Raw genomic sequence first — 20,000 nt, forward strand, 5'->3', positions numbered from 1 at the left:
GTGACGCCATTCTGTGGAAAACACGCCCATAGGCTAAGCTTTGCAGGACGTGCTGTGATTGGCTAGCGAGACACATGATGAAATTAACTTCAAACTTCGCAGACGCGCTGTGATTGGCTAGCGAGACGCATGATGAAATTAATAATAATGTACAAAATGTAAGCGCGTCACTTCGCAGGACGTGCTGTGATTGGCTACCGAGATGCATGATGAAATTAATAACTCAGAAATAGCACCGCTCACTTCACACTGGGTGTGATTTTTATTATTATAAACACAGGGTCAGACAGAGCCTGTGTTTGTAGAAAGTGAAATCGAAGCGACATTTGAGATAAGAAACTGTCCACTTGAACCCAATCAGAGAGTACACGCTAAACATTTTCCATTAGTGAGATGGTAAAAACGTAACCAAAGTTAAATGAACTCTGTACGTTGACATGACAAAGGATGATGTTTACCTGAACGGACGTCAGACTCCGGGCTGTCACTTTGACGCCATCGTCCTCGATGCTGTCGGTGAACTCGTCACTGCTGCCCTCTTCGTCGTCTCCCTCCTCATCCTCCTCGACGTCTTCCTCCGTGCTGAGCTCTGAAAAGATAACGACAGCGCCCAGAGTCAGGACAAACAGCCTCTCTCTTTTGCTTGGTTTTATTTTCCTCCCCTAACACCATACTGTTCTTTGTACGACGTGCTTCACTGTCTGTCTTCCACTTGTTTTCTCCTCTCAACTCTTCCCTATGCTTTCCCTCTGCCTCATCCCTTTCCTTATTGGTCGACTGAATCACCTCTTCTGAAGTCATGGGACGAACAGAAAGGAAATGTTATGTCACGAGCTGCCAGCCAGCCAAAAACACAGCCCTGTATGAGTGAGTGTGAGGGTAAGTTTGTGCGCGCGCGCGTGCGTGTGCGTGTGCGTGTGTGTGTGTGTGTGTGTGTGTGTGTGTGCGTGCGCGTGTGTGTATTCTGAGATTCCATTCCACTACATGTACAAGTCCATTTACACTTGCAGAGTTAAATAAACAATCTTGATTTCACTGTGCATAAAGCAAAAGGCAGAAGGAGCCGAATGCTTGCGGCTAAGATCGAGTGTAATGTCTGAACACAGACCCACACACACACACACACAGGACACAACCAAAAAACAGCAACATGACAACATCTGTTTGGAAATTATGACTATCCAGCAGCTGTTACCTAACACTCTTTACCAGAACATCTTCACCGACATTATAACTGTGTTAACTTGAAAAGTAGTTATAACCAGACAACTACAGTATGCTGTGTGCACACGCGCGCGCGCACGCACACGCACACACACACACACACACACACACACACACACACACACACACACACACACACACACACACACACAGCTCAGTCCAATGTTGTCGCTGCCTTTGCTGTTGTGCCCATAAGAGGCGACCTCGGACCTCGGGCATTAGTCACACACACACACACACACACACACACACACACGGACCAGCCAGGAAGCACAGGCTCAGGGGAATTTGACTGGCAGGTTATGAAGGGGCAAATATTTTCCACAATGGGACTGCAGATGTGGTGTGTGCACGCACACGCACAGACACACTTATGGGCATACTGCATTGTTAGCCATTACATTACTGGGACTTCACAATGCTATAGATTTGTAACCATGGAAAGTTCAACAGAGGAACTAGTAGAGACTAGTATGGCTAGAACAATGTGGTATTATTGCTGGAACTAATTTACCACTTAAGCCCTACAGTATATCCACGAGTTTCCAGTGTCACATGGGGCATTGAGGGAATTGTGGGCATGACTTCCTGTTGTCAGTCATTCTGGACAGACAGGAAGTGATGCCCATAATTCCCTAGGAAACTTGTGGATACAGTACTAGCAAAAATAGCCGATGTACAAGCTCACAACACATTGCATCATGACGTGCTGTGAACTTGTATTTCGGCTATTTGGGGTATTTTTCTTTTTACAATTTCTGACATTCTAATGACTTGCCCAAAATGGGGACGCCAGGTTGAAAGTGAATAAGTGTAATATAAACACACTGGATATGGGGTCTTGTTTACATACAATATAGTCCAGGGGCCAACACTGATATTTTCACAAATTGGTACCACCTGAGGTGGCCGTAAAGTTTTTGTATTTTTGTATTCCTACATGTCTCTAGTTTATATTTTGGTATGATACATCTTCCAATTCAGTAGCTTAATGGCAGTTATCACTACCTACCGGCTAATGTATCCGGTAGGAGACACAAAGTAGAATCTTTGTGTCTCCTACCGGAAATACACCCGGGCATCAAATTATTGCGACAAAAAACAAAATATATCCATGTATTCAAGGCTTCATGGGGTGTGCAATTGATAACTTCTCAGATTTTTGGTGTTTGCAAAAAGACTGCTTTCCATAAGCTTGTAAAAGTTGACCCTCCTTTGGTCTAGGGTGGTCATAGCTGAATGGGTAGAGAGTCCCCCTGGGAAACTTAAAGGAGGAGTTCACGCAAAAAATGATTATTTTCTGTCAATTGCACACCCCATGAAGCCTTGAATACATGGATATATTTTGTTTTTTGTCGCAATAATTTGATGCCCGGGTGTATTTCCGGTAGGAGACACAAAGATTCTAATGTAATGATTCTAACCGGCTAATGTATCCTACCGGATACATTAGCCGGTTTAGAGTGATTACTGTCATTAAGCTACTGAATTGGAAGATGTATCATACCAAAATATAAACTAGAGACATGTAGGAATACAAAAATACCAAAAATGTACGGCCACCTTAGGTGGTACCAAAATCTGCCTTGGCCCTTGGACTAATAGCACCCTAGTGTGGTTATATTTAGAATGGGCCCTGTATGTTGCTGTACAGTATGTCTTGTATAATATATTGGGTATTAGACTATCATGCATTTGATATGATGCATTGTGAGCTTGTAGATCGGCTATTTTCAAAAGTTTTTTTTACACATTTTGAACAATGTAAGTTTCAGAGTATTTCTACATTGCAGTATTGATACTTTTACTTAAGTAAAACATGTGCGTACTTTTTCCACCACTGGTTGTGCTTTTGTTTTTACAAACCTTTCGCACCGATGAATTGTCCACATTAGGAGGCGGAGCTGTGTTTTTGACATGGTTCAGGGCTCTGTGTGCATTTGTGAATTCATAACCACACAACACGTCAACGTAGCCATGCAAACAGTGGGAAAACACCATGCTAGAATCTCATGCATGACGTAGAAAGGGACATGAGGGAAACACTTGTTTGGATGTGTAACGACTGCATATTATAATGTTATACAAGTCTGGAGATTGGTGGTGGAACCTGACTCCATCATGGAGAGAAGGTGACTATGGACACTAAGGCGTAATTGGTACTCCACTGCATGATGTCGTTGCTTGCCGAAAGGAACAGATTGTCAAGCTAACTTGCAGGAAGGGAGTACTCTCTGGTCCCTGGGCGAGGGGAAATATGCTTTTACAGCTTCAGCCAGCAGCTGTTAGGGGTTAAGTGTCTTACACTTCGACACTTAAGACCGACTGGGTGACCCAAGGGGTCAAACCGGTGATCTTCTCCAATTCCCAGACGGCCTCTCTACCCACTCAGCTACAGCCACCCATCGACCCACCCCCCCCTGGCTTGAAAGTTAGCTTGAAAACCGCTTCTTGTCGGCCATGCTACTCCGTCGTACTACGGAGCATAAAATAGGCTTAACATTTAGTTAACCCGTTAAGACCAGGAACACATCTGTGTCATTTTTTGAATAGCCAAAGAAATCTAAAAATGACACAGATGCGTTCCCGGTCTAAATGGGTTAAGCTGAATAATCAGCAGATTATGTACTATACCAATACCATATTTCATGACATTTTAAGTGGTGGTGGTGGTTATGAAAGGTGGGCTTTTGGGGACAAGGTGGGAGGGAAGGAGACTTGTGACGGGGCTGGGGGGACAAGATGGCTGTTCCTACTCTGAAGGCTAAGGCTTGGTTTATACTTTGTCGTACGTGGTGTGTCGCACGCTGAAACTAGCACATCTTATACAACTGCATAAGCTTGTACATAAGATCTATTTTCAGCGTGTGAAACCAGCGCACACCTATATAAAGTATATAAATCAGGCTTAAGGATGTTTTAAAACCCATTTCGGTTTGGTCTTTGGGAAGAGGAGGAGAGAGGGCGGGGCAGTACAATAAGGAACAACTGGGGTGATCAACGGTTAGGGATATTATCATCCCACTAATTAATGAGAAGAAAGAGAAATCCATAACAAAAGTGCTTTTGACAAAAAAAGCCAGCACGGTTTTATTTCTGTTGCATTTATAATACAAAAAAAAGAATGTTTCAAAGAGGCGACCATCTTCAAGGCTAGAGGAGAAATCAGGGCACAAATAAAAAATAAAATGTCTGTTCTGTAAACTTACCTAATGTAAATAGTTATTTGGGAACAAGCTATTCCTATCATTCACATGTAGCAGGGCTCCTAATGCAAAGCATCTAAACCATTACCATTTTAACTTACCACGATACAAAGCTGAACTGGATTTCAACATGCCTCGGCACACTTAAGCTTAATTTCACACTCCGTCACACGACGGTGTCACTAGGCCGTCAAGAACTCAACGTCTTGATGGCGAGACACCGTCGTACAACAGAGTATATCGTCTCTGTCCCGCGGAAACCTCATATGTCCAAAACTGGTACTTTTCAGGATTCAAATAAAAAAAGAAATAGCAAAAGTAGCAGATTGAGAAGCTCAATCTGCTACTTTTGTAGTATGATCTAGTAGGGCAGTGGTTTTCGACCTTTTTCATGCCAAGGACCCCTAAATTGATATACATTTTGCCGCGGACCCCCATCTGACAATGTTTTGTGCCAGAGACCCCCAGAAGAGAAGATTTGTGCAATTCTACAATTTTAAAAAAACATTTTGAAGAGTTTTCGAAAATATTTTTCGTGCCGCAAGCTTGTATATCTGCTATTTTTGAATAGCCAACGTATACAATATGGACGAAGGGGTGAAAATGTATCAACATCTTTTGCTGGGGACCCCCTAGAACCTCCTCAAGCACCAAATGGTGGTCCCCGGACCACTGGTTGAGAACCACTGAAGTAGGGCGTTAATTTACGAAAAAACACAAAAAGTTTAAATATGGAGATAAGAGGATTCAGCCAGACAGTGACGACATTAGGCTTTACACTAGCACACACTAAAGCTGCCCTACTCTACCATGATGTTACAGTACTTATTTATATATCTGCACGCATATTGCACCATATCTCATATGGTTCACTTCATTGTCCATGCATTGTCTTTCAGACCAAACCAGTAAGTAGTGCAAAGCAGGAAAAGGCTTAGGTTATATAATAACTATATATGGATAAAAAAAAGCGCAAATTGTATTGATTAGCAGCATTCTAAATTGGCCATCTTTTTTCTCTCAACTTTTCATGGGCCAGGGTTGTGTGTGTACACAAAGATGGTATTAAAATAAAAAGATGAAAGGTGAGACATTTCACTATAAGGCAATGAGCTTGAGGTCATCCACACCACAAAAATGTCACTGTGACACCAAGGCAGAAGAGTGACACAAATGGCGAGAACACGATACATAATAATAAATTAAAAAATGGCAATACAGAACAGTCGCACTGCAAAGCAATACGCAGGCAGTCACAATATAAAAAAAACACGTCCACAAAACACTCCACTGAAGAATATATTAATAAATTAATATCTGGCTAGCACGTTGCCACATCATACAGTAGTATACTTGTGAACAGGCATCATGCTCCACTAGTGAGCAGTGCTATTAGTGCCGTCTGGACAAAGTTGCCTAAAATGCTGAATGTCAGTCCTATTTCAATAACATTTTGTTTTGCTTTTCTTTTCTTATCTCAAAGCTCAATAAAAAGCTCAAAAGTCTCTGGAGAGAGAGAGCAAGTCAACAATGTTACACACACACAGTAAAACCCTCAGTGTTATTTTAGACCTTTGTACACTTTCAGAGTTAGACGTGAGTCACGTGACTCAGGGGCATAAGGAGCAAACGGATAAATTAACACTGATTGTTTTAATGTACTGGTGTATAAAAGCAAACAAAACTGGCATTCGGCATGGACAGACCCCTGTCCTCTCACATAAATAAAAAGTGCCAGTGGTACCGTCCTTAGACGGCAGGTTAGTTTTACACAGCCCTGGAGCCCCGCCCCGGACACTGCCCTTCCCCACCTCCAAAATCATCGGGCCGCCTCTGTGCCGCCTTCTCCAGCGCCACGGCCATGTCCCGGGTCCTGGCCAGGACCTCCTCGAGCTGGCCACGGAGCGCCTGAACGGAATCCAGTTCGGTGTGCAGTGCCTGGGTCTTCTCTGAGCCGCTGCGTTGTGGGGGTGGAGAACGAGGGGAGTAAGGTTGGGGGTAAGGTTAGCACCAATTAAGTTTACTTTCAAATTTCAAACTTTAGGAGATGGCTTGAAGCAAACCAAACTGGCAATAATGGATAATTATCATCTCAAGTTTCAGTGTTGTCATTTTTTCTTTACATTGCACTTGTAATTGTTTTGGCCGTTGTACTTGTTTAGTTGTATTGTTTTAAATTGATACCTTACAGATCACCACTTTTTAATAACCTGCTCAAGGACTACAGATGAACATTTGCTCTTAGCTAACTCTGGTATAACGATGCGAAAACTCAAATGTTGATCGATGTGCATCGTCTCTAGTACATAAACAAACAAACCACATAAATAAATGAAATAAATGAATAGGGTTAAGGTGTTGAAAACCTCCTATAAAGTCAAAGTGCAAACCGTAAACCTGATTTAATACAGACAATCTCGGAAGGAGTGGTGGTTATCTGAAGAGCTCTGCGAGGCGTCACTTACCTGTCTCCTCTGGTGTGGATGTGGGTGAGGCTCTGGTACAGCCTCTTCTCTGCCCTCAGGGCGTCGTTCAGCTGGTGGTACTCGGATACGATCTGCTCCAGCACACACTGGGTTAAAGTGATGACAGAAACAAGGAGGGCGGGTGAGATGGCAAATCGCAGCCTTGATGGAACGTCTGAATTGTCAGCCAATCCGGCGCTCCTCGTCTGCACAGCAAAAACCTGAGTGTTAATCTAACTCTGAGAGAAGGGTACCGTGGCCAGAGTCACTATGTTTTTGGGGTTGCCTGTAAGCGAAATACATAACATTTCTTCAAAGTCTTCATTACTTAGACCGTTGGTTCTCAAAGTGGGGTCCGGGGACCCCCAGGGGTCCTTGAGGGAGTTCCAGGGGGTCCCCAGCTAAATGATGGATAGTTAGGAACCAAATAGACCCTTATGGGTCTGTAACTCTGAGAGTGTACAAATGAAAATGGTCCTTGAAATCAAATGGTTGAGAATCGCTGGCATATCTTTTCCAATGGGGATCCGCGGGCTAATAAGTGTCAATTTGGGGGTCCCTGACATGAAAAAGTTTGAGAATCACTGACTTAGACATGGATGTAAAGTGCAACTGGTTGGCGGAGGCATACAGCTTCTAGCGTTACTCTCTCTCTGAGCTAAATCAACAGTCAGGAGATTGCTGTGCAGACGGAAGAGAATGAAGCTCCGTCCTACTTGGTGTTCGGTGTCTTCAGAGGCAGATTGCTTGGCCTGTTGCTGGACCTGCGCCAAAGTCACGCGTACGGCACACAGCTCTTTCTGTAGAGTGAGATATAAACAATGGATGATCTCATGTTCACCGTTACATACATAACTAGGGCAAGACCACTTGAAAAACATCTTTCACCGTCTCTGTTGTTCTATCTACTGTGTTCATTTGTAAGTCTGAAACAGACATTTGGACTGAGCATGTGTGGATCTGATTAGAGTCGAGTCCAAAGACGTTAGGACTGCTGCTATAGTGTTTTGTCTATCTCGTCCATTTATGAACAATATTTTATATAGCATTTCATTTGATATACCTATATTGTGTGGATTCATCATACATTGTGTGATAGTTTGTTCCAAAATGTAATTTCACAAATAATCAGTAGCAGCTACCCAACTGAGCTACCGGGACACAAATAGACATAAATAGTAAACACATAGACTCCTCATTAACCACTGGGCCGCTCATCAACACTGCCCCATATTACGTAAGATAGCTTGCCATAACTCTACTGCAAGTTGTATATACCCAAGACAAAAATAATAACAATCTGTTTCATAACCAAGGTATTTTTGAATGAAACCCCACATTTTTTATTTAACCAACTATCCTACTACATGTCTGACATTTGTAAAGAACCAAACCGCTTGAAAATCGGTTGAGATTTCAGCGAGTTATGATAGCTTTAACTATGGAGAGACATTCTGCTTCAATAGACACACGTAGGATGATATGCAGCAACATTCTGCCAAGACCCGCCCCAGACCCGGAAAAGTCGCGCTGTGATTGGCCAGTGGTCACTTTGAGTGACAGTTGGGGCAAACGCAGTCCCCACAACATCATTTACTATTCTGTGCCTATCGGTACATAACTCGACTAGCAGCCCATCGGCCGGTCGTTGCGGGCACTCGCGCCTGGAGGCGCTCGGGCGCGACTCCTCGGCCTCAAGGTGCGTTGCGTACCTGAGCGTCCCTCTCCTTCTTCAGCACCAGGCACAGTTCCTCCTGCAGGGCCTGCACCTCCGGCTCCCCCTCTCTGCAGGAGGACTCCATGGACTCCTCCTCCTGGCCCTGCACCAGCTCCTGGACAGTGGTGGAAAAAAAGTACTCACATTTTTCACTTGAGTAAAAGTAGCAATACTGCAATACTGTAGATATTACTCTGTTACAAGTAAAAGTCCGGAATTCAACATTTACTTGAGTAAAAGTACAAAAGTATTGGCATCAAAATATACTTTAAAGTACCAAAAGTAAAATGTACTCACTATGCAGAATGTCCCGTTTCATAAGGTATCATAATAATGTATAAAATGTATTAAAATGATCTACAAGCTCACAACGCGTCGCGATGCGACACGTTGTGAGCTTGTAGATCTGTTATTTTCAAAAGATTAGCCAAAGTTTAAATAGGGCTGAACTGGTTAATGTATGTTTTGTAATAATAATCAAAATCTACAACAAAGTAACTAGTAACTAAAGTTTTCAAATAATTGTAGTGGAGTAAAAGTACAATATTTGCCTCTGAGGTGTAGTGGAGTAAAAGTACTGAAAATGGGCAATGTAAAGGTAAAGTACCTCAAAATTGTACAGTAATTGAGTAAATGTACTTCGTTACTTTACACCACTGTGTGTTAGTGCGTGTACACGTGTGTAAGGAGAGAGGACACTTAAGGTGGTTAAAGTGAGGGAGTGAGTAGGAACCTTGATGAAGGCCTCCTTCTCCTTCAGTCGGCTCCTCAGAAGTTCCGTCTCTCCTCCCGCCTCCCTCTGCTGCTCCTTCTCCCGTCTCACATCGCCCAGCTCGCGCTCCGTGGAGGACAGCTGTCTGCGGAGCCCCTGCAGTTGGCCCGTCCGCTCGTCAATCACCTGGGCCAGCCTATCAGAGCAGTCCTGGGGGAGAGAGAGAGAGAGGGAGAGAGACACACACACAGGGAGGGAGAGGGAGAGGGAGAGAGAGGGAGAGGGAGAGGGAGAGAGAGAGAGAGAGAGAGAGAGAGAGAGAGAGAGAGAGAGAGAGAGAGAGAGAGAGAGAGAGAGAGAGACACAGACAGACAGACAGACAGACAGAGAGAGAGACAGAGAGAGAGAGAGAGAGAGAGAGAGAGAGAGAGAGAAAGACAGAGAGAGAGAGAGAGAGAGAGAGAGAGAGAGAGAGAGAGAGAGAGAGAGAGAGAGAGAGAGAGAGAGAGAGAGAGAGAGAGAGAGAGAGAGAGAGAGAGAGAGAGAGAGAGAGAGAGAGAAGAGTAGGGGTACCACAGTTAATCAAACTAATCGATTTGATCGTTTATAAAAAATAAACCGATCACCGATCACTACAAATGGTCTCAGAATGTCTTTATATTTTTCTCAAGAAATCTCAATCTAGCCCTCTGTTCCAGCAGTGGCTTACAGACTTGGGCAATGTGCTACACATGGAGAGAATTCGGTATGCAATCAACAAAAAAGATTACGTCTTCCTGAAAATATGGCAGCCTCTGTTGGATAGCTGGTCGGTCTCCAGTGATGGAGCCCGTGCTCGAGGTGGCCCCTCAAGTGCTAGTGAGAGCAGTGTGGGTTAAGCATTCTCTGTGCCTTTTCTTTATGTACAATATATTGGACCAACAAGCGTATCACATATGCTGATACTATCTACTCTGATACTCTTTTGGCTGGTGTTTTGTTTGTTTTTCTCTCCTTTTTTCCACTGCATTGTACCTTTTCATTTACTGTCAATGTACTTTTTTGGGAGAGGGTTGGGTTTGTGTTTGTCTTGTGCGTTTTTTTGTTTGTTTTCTTTCAGAAAAATTGAAGAGTTTCTTTATCACTGTTTATCCTTTTAATTATTATCCTGTAAGCAGTGATAATCCCTCAATAAAAATTGTGTTAAAATAAAAAACATTGTATGACTAACTATAACATAGGGTTTAAGTGGTCAATAAGTCTAATTGATTAAACATTTTAATCTAATTGAATATAAAAACATTTTTTCCTGTCAATATATACTGTACATACACAACAAAAATTCAGTTCTCAATTATCCGATTAAAGTAAAAAGGAATCAATAGAAAAATGTCTAGGAACATAACAACTCATTTCAGCCCTAGAGACAGAGTGTTGTGCTGTTCTACAAACTGATCAGAGTATGGGAACTCAAACAGGTCCCAGGTCAGTATGCGGGGGTTCTTACCTGCAGGTACTGGTCCTTGGCGCCGATAGTGTTGAGCAGGTCCTGGACCTGTGCTTGGTGCTCGCCGGACTGGCGGCTGCGATCGGACAGCAGCTCCTGGAACAGCTTCTCCTTGAGGGCCAGGCGAGCCTTCAGCTCTTCCACCGCCTCAGTGGGACCAGCCTGAACCCTGGCCAGGAGCGCTGCAGTCACGTCCTGCACACACACACACACACACACACACACACACACACACACACACACACACACACACACACACACACACACACACACACACACACACACACACACACACACACACACACACACACACACACACACACACACACACACAGAGGATAAAAAAGGATATGTCAGCACACCTGTTGTGTCACCATAGCTTTGAAAGTCATAGAAAACGGCTAACAATGCACAGCCATGACAACAAAAACATATACATGTTTTTTTTTGTCTCTTTTGTACTGTTTCTTCAGTGGTTGCCGACCTTTTTTGTCTCATGTACCCCTTGAGCTGTTTTGCCATGATGATGTGTGTTGATGATTCTCCTAAATTTGTTGTATGTTGTATTAACCCATTGAGACCTGAAGCCGATTCTACATGTCTCCTAAATCTCAACAGTATTCTGATAAACGTATGTTTCTATATCAGCGGTGCTCAATCTTTTTCATGTCAAGAACCCCCAAAATTATACGTATTTGGCCGTGGACCCCCATCAAAATATGTTGTTCCAGGGACCCCCCAGAAGCAAAGATTTGAGTTAAAAATGTTCACTTTAAAAATATATATATTCAAATATTTGCACACATTTTCAAGATTTTTCAAAAATAGCAGATCTACAAGCTCGTAGTGCGGCACTCGGTGCCGCACTACGAGCTTGTATATCTGCTATTTGTGAATAGCCCAAAGTGTAAAATAATGCTTTTTAGCTCAAATCTAAAAATGACACAGTTCCAGGTCTTAATGGGTTAAATAAATATTAGTAGACAACAAAACTGATTCTTAATTTTAAATGATTTGAATGACTCCCTTCGAATACAAAATGTGCTTTGCTTGACACACATGTTCTGTCTCTCTTTTTACCTGTGCCTCGTGCAGTTATTTTTGCATAATCGTTTCCATGTTGGAAAATGTTCATACATTTTCAAACATGTAATAACATAAATAGCAGATCTACAAGCTTACACCACGTCACAAAGCTATTTCTGCTTTTATTTTTATTTTAAGTATAAAATATTATCTTTGTATATTTAATTTATTTGTCATCATGTCTGCCCTATGCAATGTTTGATTAAGAAGCCTAACAGGCAAACATAAATTAAATTTGTATTCATTATGTTCCAATGTTCAGTGCCAAAAGCACAATTAATCCATTAAGACCTGGAACACATATGTGTCACTTTAGATTTCTTTGGCTATTCAAAAATAGCAGATATGCAAGATCATAGCGCGGCACCGAGTGCCGCGCTACGAGCTTGTAGATCTGTTATTTTTGAAAATGATTTTTCGTGAAAATGATTTTTTTTATATTTTTTTCCGAAAAACTGTTAGGATTTAGATTTTTTTTAATAAGTGGCCTCAGGTCTTAATGGGTTAAATCGCAATTATTTGTGTGACAATTAATCGTCAACTTCAATTTGCAATCGTGACAGCCCTAGTAGTGCTTGTGTGTTACCTGTGCCTCCTGGCTGCGCGTCTGCAGGGCAGCCTGCAGCTGGCTGACGACGGCGTCCCTCTCCCTCAGCGCCGTTCCCTCCTTCTCCTCGCTCTGCTGTTTGAGCCACTGCAGGTTCCTGTAGGCCTCTGCAGCCTGCTCCAGCTGCAGCTCTTTACCGCGCACCAGAGAGTCCAGACTCTGAACCCAAAAGAATACAGAAAAATACCACCACCACCATCATTATTATATACTTTGTAAATGGTAAATAAATGGTAAATGGTGCATTTATATAGCGCTTCTATCCGAAGCGCTTTACATTGATTGTGCCATTAACCCATTCACACACACATTCATACACCGATGGCGGAGGAAACCATGCAAGGCACCAACCTGCTCATCGAGAGCAATTAGGGGTTCAGCATCTTGCTCAAGGACACTTCGACACTAACTCTAGGGGAGCGCCCCAGCCCGGGATCAAACTGGGAACCTTGCGGTTTTCCAGTTCACTCTACCCGGCCACTCTACCCCTGAGCCACTGCCGCGTATAAACTCTACACGTGCAGGTCCATTTTTTACACTCTACAAGTTCTCAGAAGCATTGTATATATTTATGTCTGAAATTGTTAGCTCATATATATTAAGCCGCCTGATGAATAGTGTCAGATGTGTGTCTTTTGAAAGTCAGGTAGGCTACTGTGTTCAAACCCATGACATTGTGGCTGTGTGGTCAGAGCCTTAACCACATTAACTACATCTAATTTTTTGGGCAGTTTTCAACAAATTAATCAAATCTTATTAAAAAGAAAAAAAAAAAAATATATATATATATATATATATATATATATATATATATATATATATATATATATATATATATATATATATATATATATATATATATATCCTACTATAATTCTAGTAACCTCTGTCTGTCTGTCTGTCTGTCTGTCTGTCTGTAGTGGTGTCACCACCCGGTTCTCCTCACTGGCTGGACCAATTGCTCTGATTTTGCACACAGCCATTGACCATTACCATCTGAACTTAACTGTGAAGCCCGTTTTTCGATTTCATCAAATCTCAGCTTATTATTTGTGTTTATGTGTCAAACAATGTCGCCTCCCGGGTTGCCATATCATGTGCGCATATCCCCCCACGGATGCGTCGACCGGGTATGGTCTAGTATATATATATATATATATATATATAGGGCTTGAGTGGTTGACCGCTTGGACGAGGTTAGGGTCAGACCTGGTTGACCCACCAGGACGTCAAAGATGCAAGCTGTATTCAGGTTTGTGTTCTGTGTATTAAAGTATCACTCTCACCGAGATGGTCTCCTCGTTGTTGGACAGGATGGAGCGCAGTCTGTCCAGGTCTCTCTCCTTCTCCCTGAGGGCCAGCTGGAGCCTCCTCACCTCGGACTCCTTGTCCTCCAGACAGCGGAACTTCTCATCGATGGAGCGCTATGGAGCGAGGGGGGGGGGGGGGAGGAGACACATCAACACTGCTGCTCTGACAAATCCTCTGAATATACCGTACTGTATGCAATCATGATGAACGTTAACCTTTCAGCTTTATGTTGGGCATGAGTTCAAAAAAGTCAAAGTTTTCTCCGCAATTTAGTCATTATGTAAATTGATTCCTCCCCCACACACATTTCTGTGCATTGTCACTGCTTTCGTGTGCTACTGGCTCACCTACCACCAGTGAGGAGCCCCCCACTGGGAGGACGTAGAGACTCCGTCCTACTCCTCCCACCCAACACTCTTTTCCCATTTTCCCCAAATTTAAAAATTTTAAAAAAGTTAACCCATTAACACATCGCGTGCCAGTCGCGTAGATCTACGCCAAACGATTTAAAGCCGCAGTGTGCCAGTCGCGTAGATCTACGCGACTCGCATTTCCCATGTTAAATCGAAAAAGTGCACATTCCGGAATTTTTTTCGACCCATTTCCGGTTCCGGGGCCGACCGGAAATGGAATAAAACTGGTTCCGGTTTTTTCGCTCGCATCCGTTTCCTGTCTGGGCGTCAGCTTAGAATCGATTTATCTCCCTTGTGGGTTTCCTCACCGCACCGTCCTGTCTAACGTTCTCGCCTGTAACTTCAAAATGGCGGCACGGATCGGCTCGGATTTTTTTGTTGTTGTTTTTCACGGATCCCGTGTTTGTGTCGAACCAAATGAACGCGGATTTTAAACGGATTTAGCGGGGGCTATGACGACATGAAAAAAACAAAAAAACAACAAAAAGAGCTTGGCACTGGTAGGTACATTATGAGATTAACCTCTGGCGTCCAATGTGTTAAGACCTGGGACACATCTGTGTCACTTTTTGATTTGAGCTAAAAAGCATTATTCTACACTTTGGCTATTCAAAAATAGCAGATATACAAGCTCAGAGCTTGTAGATCTGCGATTTTGAAAAATCGTGATATATGCATTAAATTTAAAGCAAACATTTGTAAATCTTTGCTTCTGGGGGTCCCTGGAACAAAATATTTTGAGATGGGGGTCCGTGGCCAAATTCATATCATTTTGGGGGTCCTTGACATGAAAAAGTTTGAGAACCACTGATATAGAAACACACGTTTTTCAGAAAACCGTTAGGATTTAGAAGACATTTTGCAGAATCGGAACCTCAGGCCTCAATGGGTTAAAAAAGCCAATAGACAAGCTCACAAGGTGTCGAGTCAGCTACTTCCACTAGTATATGTAGGGCTTAACGGTGGTTAAAAGTGTCTCACCTCCAGAGCTTTGTCTCGGTTTTTAACACGCTCTCTTAGCTTCTCCAGCAGAGCATCTCTGGGTTTACAGCTCTCTGCAGACTCCAACATCTCTGAGTACTCCTGCAGAGAAACACCAGCACAACAGATGGGACCTCAGTGTGTGTGTGTGTGTGTGTGTGTGTGTGTGTGTGTGTGTGTGTGTGTGTGTGTGTGTGTGTGTGTGTGTGTGTGTGTGTGTGTGTGTGTGTGTGTGTGTGTGTGTGTCTGTGTCTGTGTCTGTGTCTGTGTGTGTGCGTGTGTGTGTGCGCGTGCGTGTCAGTTCAGAAGTAGCACACAGTAAAATCAAGTGTTCATTTATACATATGTAACTCTGCTAGTGTATAAATGTAACCAAATCAAATTTGGTTACATTTGTATAGTCTCAGAGTTAGGCAGTACACGTGTGTGTGTGTGTGTGTGTGTGTGTGTGTGTGTGTGTGTGCCTCACCTGCAGCTGTTTCTCCTTGTCCTGCAGAGATCGTTTGAGCTGCGTGTCGCTCCTCTCTCTCTCCTGTCCCTCCGCATGTCTCTCGGCCTCGCTCTCCTTGAGAGCTGCCTCTTTAGTCTGCAGTTCAGAGCGAACCCTCTGGAGGGCGCTGCGCAGGTCCTGCAGCACCAATAAGAAACTAAATGTCACTTCACTTCTTATGTTATGACTTTTGGTGCAATTTATAAGGGAAATAATGCGCACGTGCACGCACACACAGGGACGTGCACAGATAGACTCTAGGTGGTGCTAGAGCCCCTGCCCTTTGCCCTCTTGACCAGAAGTGCCCTTTTGAAAAAAAAGGAGAAAAAAAAGTTTTTTTCCCCAGTTTACAGCAGGGGTCTTCAACAGGGGGTCCGGGACCCCTAGGGGGTCCTCAGAGTTACTACAGGGGGTCCGCCAAATCTTTATGTGATATGATTTTTCTTTTTACCATAACCACTCGAAACCTAGCATCCCTTTTCTGAGGAGAACTTTAGCCAAAAATAGCAGATCTACAAGCCCACAACGCCTCGCGTGGGCTTGTAGATCTGCTATTTTTGGCAAAGAGGTATAGGTGTAGAGGGAAAAAAAGAGCAGACCAAGTAAACAAAAAAAAAGCATAATTTACTTGAGCACCTGCCCCTCAAAATGTCTGTGCACACAACTGTCTTATATTATGACTTTTGGTGCAATTTATAAGAAGGGAAATAACGCGCGCACACACGCACACACACACACACAGACACACACACACATGCACACACACACACAGAACAAACCTGGTTGTGTTTGTCGGTGACCTCTCGGTGCTGCAGTGCCCCCTGCAGGTCAGAGTGGAGCCTGTCCTTGAAGGTGGCCAGGTCGTCCCCTTGCCTCTGGCTCTGTCTCAGACTCCTCTGGCTGGCCTCCAGCTCCAGACCCAGGGAGAACAGAGAGCTCTGCACCCCCACCAGCTCACCCTGCAGGCGGGCCAGCACCTCAGCCTCGCTGCCGCTCTCTGGAGCAGCCTGGAGGTGGAAATGAAGGCATGGCAAGCATTTACATCACTGTTTGTGAATATCCATTTATTTTTTGTTTCCTACATTTTATCATTAATTATTATCATTTTAAAACAGGGGTCTTCAACAGGGGGTCCGGGACCCCTAGGGGTCCTCAGAGTTAATACAGGGGGTCCGCCAAATCTTTGTGTGATATGATTTTTTTTTTCATTAATCACTTGAACCCTAGCATCCCTTTTCTGAGGAGAACTTTAGCCAAAAATAGCAGATCTACAAGCTCACAACGCCTCGCGCTGCGAGGCGTTGTGAGCTTGTAGATCGGCTATTTTTTGGCAAAGAGTTATAGGTGTGTAGAGGGAAAAAAGAGCAGCAAAAGTGTATCTGAAACACAATTTTATACAATATAGAGGGGGTCCCTGATTCATCGCTCTCTCAGCTAGGGGGTCCTTGGCCTGAAAACGTTGAAGACCCCTGTTTTAAAAAAAAATTCTGATCAAAATATTACCAAAAATAATTTCATGAATAAAATAACAACAAAATAACAATAATCAAATAAATTCCCTAAATTAGAAAAAAAATATGTTTGAGAAGAAGCGAAAATAGGAGATCTGCTTTGTGAGCTTGTAGATCTGCTATTTTCAAAAAAGTTTGGGTCCCAAACATCTCATTCCGCTTTTGGGTCTTGAGCTAAAAAGGTTTAGGAACTACTGGTTTACGTGGTGAAGGTTGTAGATTATTTTTGCGTTAAGCCAAAGAGAAAATAAATTGATTAGATTAGAGCAGTAGGGGAGGGGGGGTCTTGCCTTGGATTGTGTAAGTTGATTGCGGTGGGCCATCTCCCTCAGCTTGCACAGCGTGGCGTTCTGCCCTTCGATCAGCTGATACAGCTCCTGGGCCTGGAGGCAGAACAACAAGACCTGAGTGTTCGTGCTGCGTTAACACTGACAGCTACAAAATATCTAACAATACAAAGCAGGTCTGTCGCCGAGTCGCGGTTAACCCATTAAGACCTGGAACTGTGTCATTTTTAGATTTGAGCTAAAAAAGCATTATTTTACACTTTGGGCTATTCAAAAATAGCAGATATACAAGCTCATAGCGCGGCACCGAGTGCCGCGCTACGAGCTTGTAGATCTGCTATTTTTGAAAAATCGTGAAAATGTGTGCAAATCTTTGAATATATACATTCTTAAAGCAAACATTTTTAACTCAAATCTTTGCTTGTGGGGGGTCCCTGGAACAAAATATTTTGATGGGGTTCCGCGGCCAAATACATATAATTTTGGGGGTCCTTGACATGAAAAAGTTTGAGAACCACTGATATAGAAACATACGTTTTTCAGAATACTGTTGAGATTTAGGAGACATGTAGAATCGGCTTCAGGTCTCAATGGGTTAAAGTGTTGTGCAACAGCACGCTCGTTGATGTCATAAAGCGTACAACATCAGAAGAGGCAAATGGCTGATGGAAATCATTTGTTTTCCCCCAGGAAATTGTGTGGAGAGAGAAGGTGAGTGGGAATGGTGAAACAACACGTGGTCATTTTGTATCTTTGTAGCTGTCTGATGGTGTGAAGTTGAAGCTACTTAATTTTATTATAGCTGTGTGTCGGATGCATCTTTGTATCTATAAGTCGCTGGCTTCCATTGAAAATGAATGGTAGACTGTAGCTTTGTAGCTGCCAGTGTGAACACACTTTGTGCAATCTTACATATAGTGTAGGTAACATTTCACAGTCGCAAAGAGGCGGATTAGTGACAAACTAAACTCCATCCTGGTTAACCCCTCCCACCCACTCTATGGCGAGCTGCAGGATAGGGTGAGCACCTTCCGCCAGGGGCTCACTTTCCCGAATATGCATAAGGAGCGCTATAGACTCTCTTTTGTGTCAACTGCCATCAGACTGCATAATGCATAATAACTCTCTCCCTCAATGCATATGGTTCCGTGTCGGCCCTGGTCTTGTGTGATTATGTCCATTTGTGTCTGATGTGTTTCTGTTTGTCTTGTAGATTATTTATTTTATAACATTATGCTGCTGTAACGCCTCAACTTCCCTTCAGGGATTAATTAAAGTATATCGGGTTCAAGTGATTTTATTTGGGATGTATTTCATTAAGTGTTTTGGGGTTAAAATGTCTCCTTAGTCTCACGATGCCAGGCGATCAGAGATCTCTACCTCTACCGATCGCCTGGGGACTTCTAAATGCAAGGTAGTTGCTAACGGCTGCTAACAAACCTGCGCCCGCTGCTTTGTGAAACCAATCATGCAACCGCCACAAAATGAAGGACCGTCCTTGAGACTTGAATTGGTTCTAAGCAACGCATTCTTCTTTAAAGCTCTCTAATTGTTTCCAAACAGTTTTAACAAGGAGAGAGATGTTCTAAAGAGCTGTCCTCCGAAGTCTCTAGTTAAGCAAAGTGTTTAGAGACTGACTTGTGAGTCTAATAGCTCCTTAATAAAGTTAAGTCAACAAACAAACACAAACATACTCCCGCAAACACTTGACAACTGTGCTTTTTTGCACACATACACACGTGCCTAGAAGATACAATATAATGCGTTGCAAGGACATACTGTATGCATCGTTAGCCACCAGGCACCATGTTATCAAAGCAGTTGCACATACCACTTTCTACACACAAGACACACACACACCTCATTGTCTTTGGTGCCGACGGAGTCGGTGAGATCCTGGATGGTTCTCTCCTGGCTCTGAGCAGCCTGGCGGATGGAACGCAGCTCACATTCCATCTCAGTCAACTTCTCCTGCAGCTTCTGCACGCCGGAGACAGACACACAGTCATCATCAGTACACTGTCTTTCACATTTTCTCCAAATGCAGTCGTTATGCCAATTCCCCCTTGACCCCGCAGACCCCTACTGGTTGGTATTGGTGACAGGTGCCACCTCAGACACACGCAGTGGTGGAAAAAGTACTCAAATTCTTTACTGAAGTAAAAGTACCAATACTGCAATGTAGAAATACTCCATTACAAGTAAAAGTCCAGAATTCAAAATGTAGTTGAGTAAAAGTACAAAGGTATTGGCATCAAAATGTACTTAAAGTACCAAAAGTAAAAGTACTAAAATGTTTGAAAATAGCAGATCTACAAGCTTACAACGCGTCGCGATGCGACGCGTTGTAAGCTTGTAGATCTGCTATTTTCAAATAGCCTATGTATAAAATAGGGCTAAAGTGGTTAATGTATATGTTTCATAATATCACAATTTATATCTGAAAAGTAACTTGCAACTCAAGTTTTCAAATAAATGTAGTGGAGTAAAAGTACTATATTTGC

At 43.1% G+C, this 20,000-nt stretch overlaps 1 protein-coding gene across 3 annotated transcripts in view; it reads right to left on the reverse strand.

Moving 5' to 3' along the window:
• The window catches only part of LOC311046380 (myomegalin), an 84,254-nt gene that overhangs the window by 33,372 nt on the left and 30,882 nt on the right, over positions 1–20,000 (reverse strand). For all 3 annotated transcript variants that reach the window (XM_084058643.1, XM_084058642.1, XM_084058641.1), the window contains exons 8-21: positions 19,357–19,476; positions 17,500–17,592; positions 16,478–16,705; positions 15,678–15,836; positions 15,209–15,310; positions 13,790–13,927; positions 12,483–12,662; positions 10,811–11,005; positions 9,346–9,534; positions 8,608–8,727; positions 7,612–7,695; positions 6,896–7,002; positions 6,242–6,387; positions 459–589 (exon numbers count right to left, since the gene is read on the reverse strand). In XM_084058643.1, the coding sequence (XP_083914769.1) occupies positions 459–589; positions 6,242–6,387; positions 6,896–7,002; positions 7,612–7,695; positions 8,608–8,727; positions 9,346–9,534; positions 10,811–11,005; positions 12,483–12,662; positions 13,790–13,927; positions 15,209–15,310; positions 15,678–15,836; positions 16,478–16,705; positions 17,500–17,592; positions 19,357–19,476 (1,992 nt within the window). The remainder of the gene's footprint in view (positions 1–458; positions 590–6,241; positions 6,388–6,895; positions 7,003–7,611; positions 7,696–8,607; positions 8,728–9,345; positions 9,535–10,810; positions 11,006–12,482; positions 12,663–13,789; positions 13,928–15,208; positions 15,311–15,677; positions 15,837–16,477; positions 16,706–17,499; positions 17,593–19,356; positions 19,477–20,000) is intronic.

The sequence above is a fragment of the Gymnoscopelus microlampas genome, assembly GCF_963454915.1.
Source record: "Gymnoscopelus microlampas genome assembly, chromosome: 5".
Classification (NCBI taxonomy): Eukaryota; Metazoa; Chordata; class Actinopteri; order Myctophiformes; family Myctophidae; genus Gymnoscopelus; species Gymnoscopelus microlampas.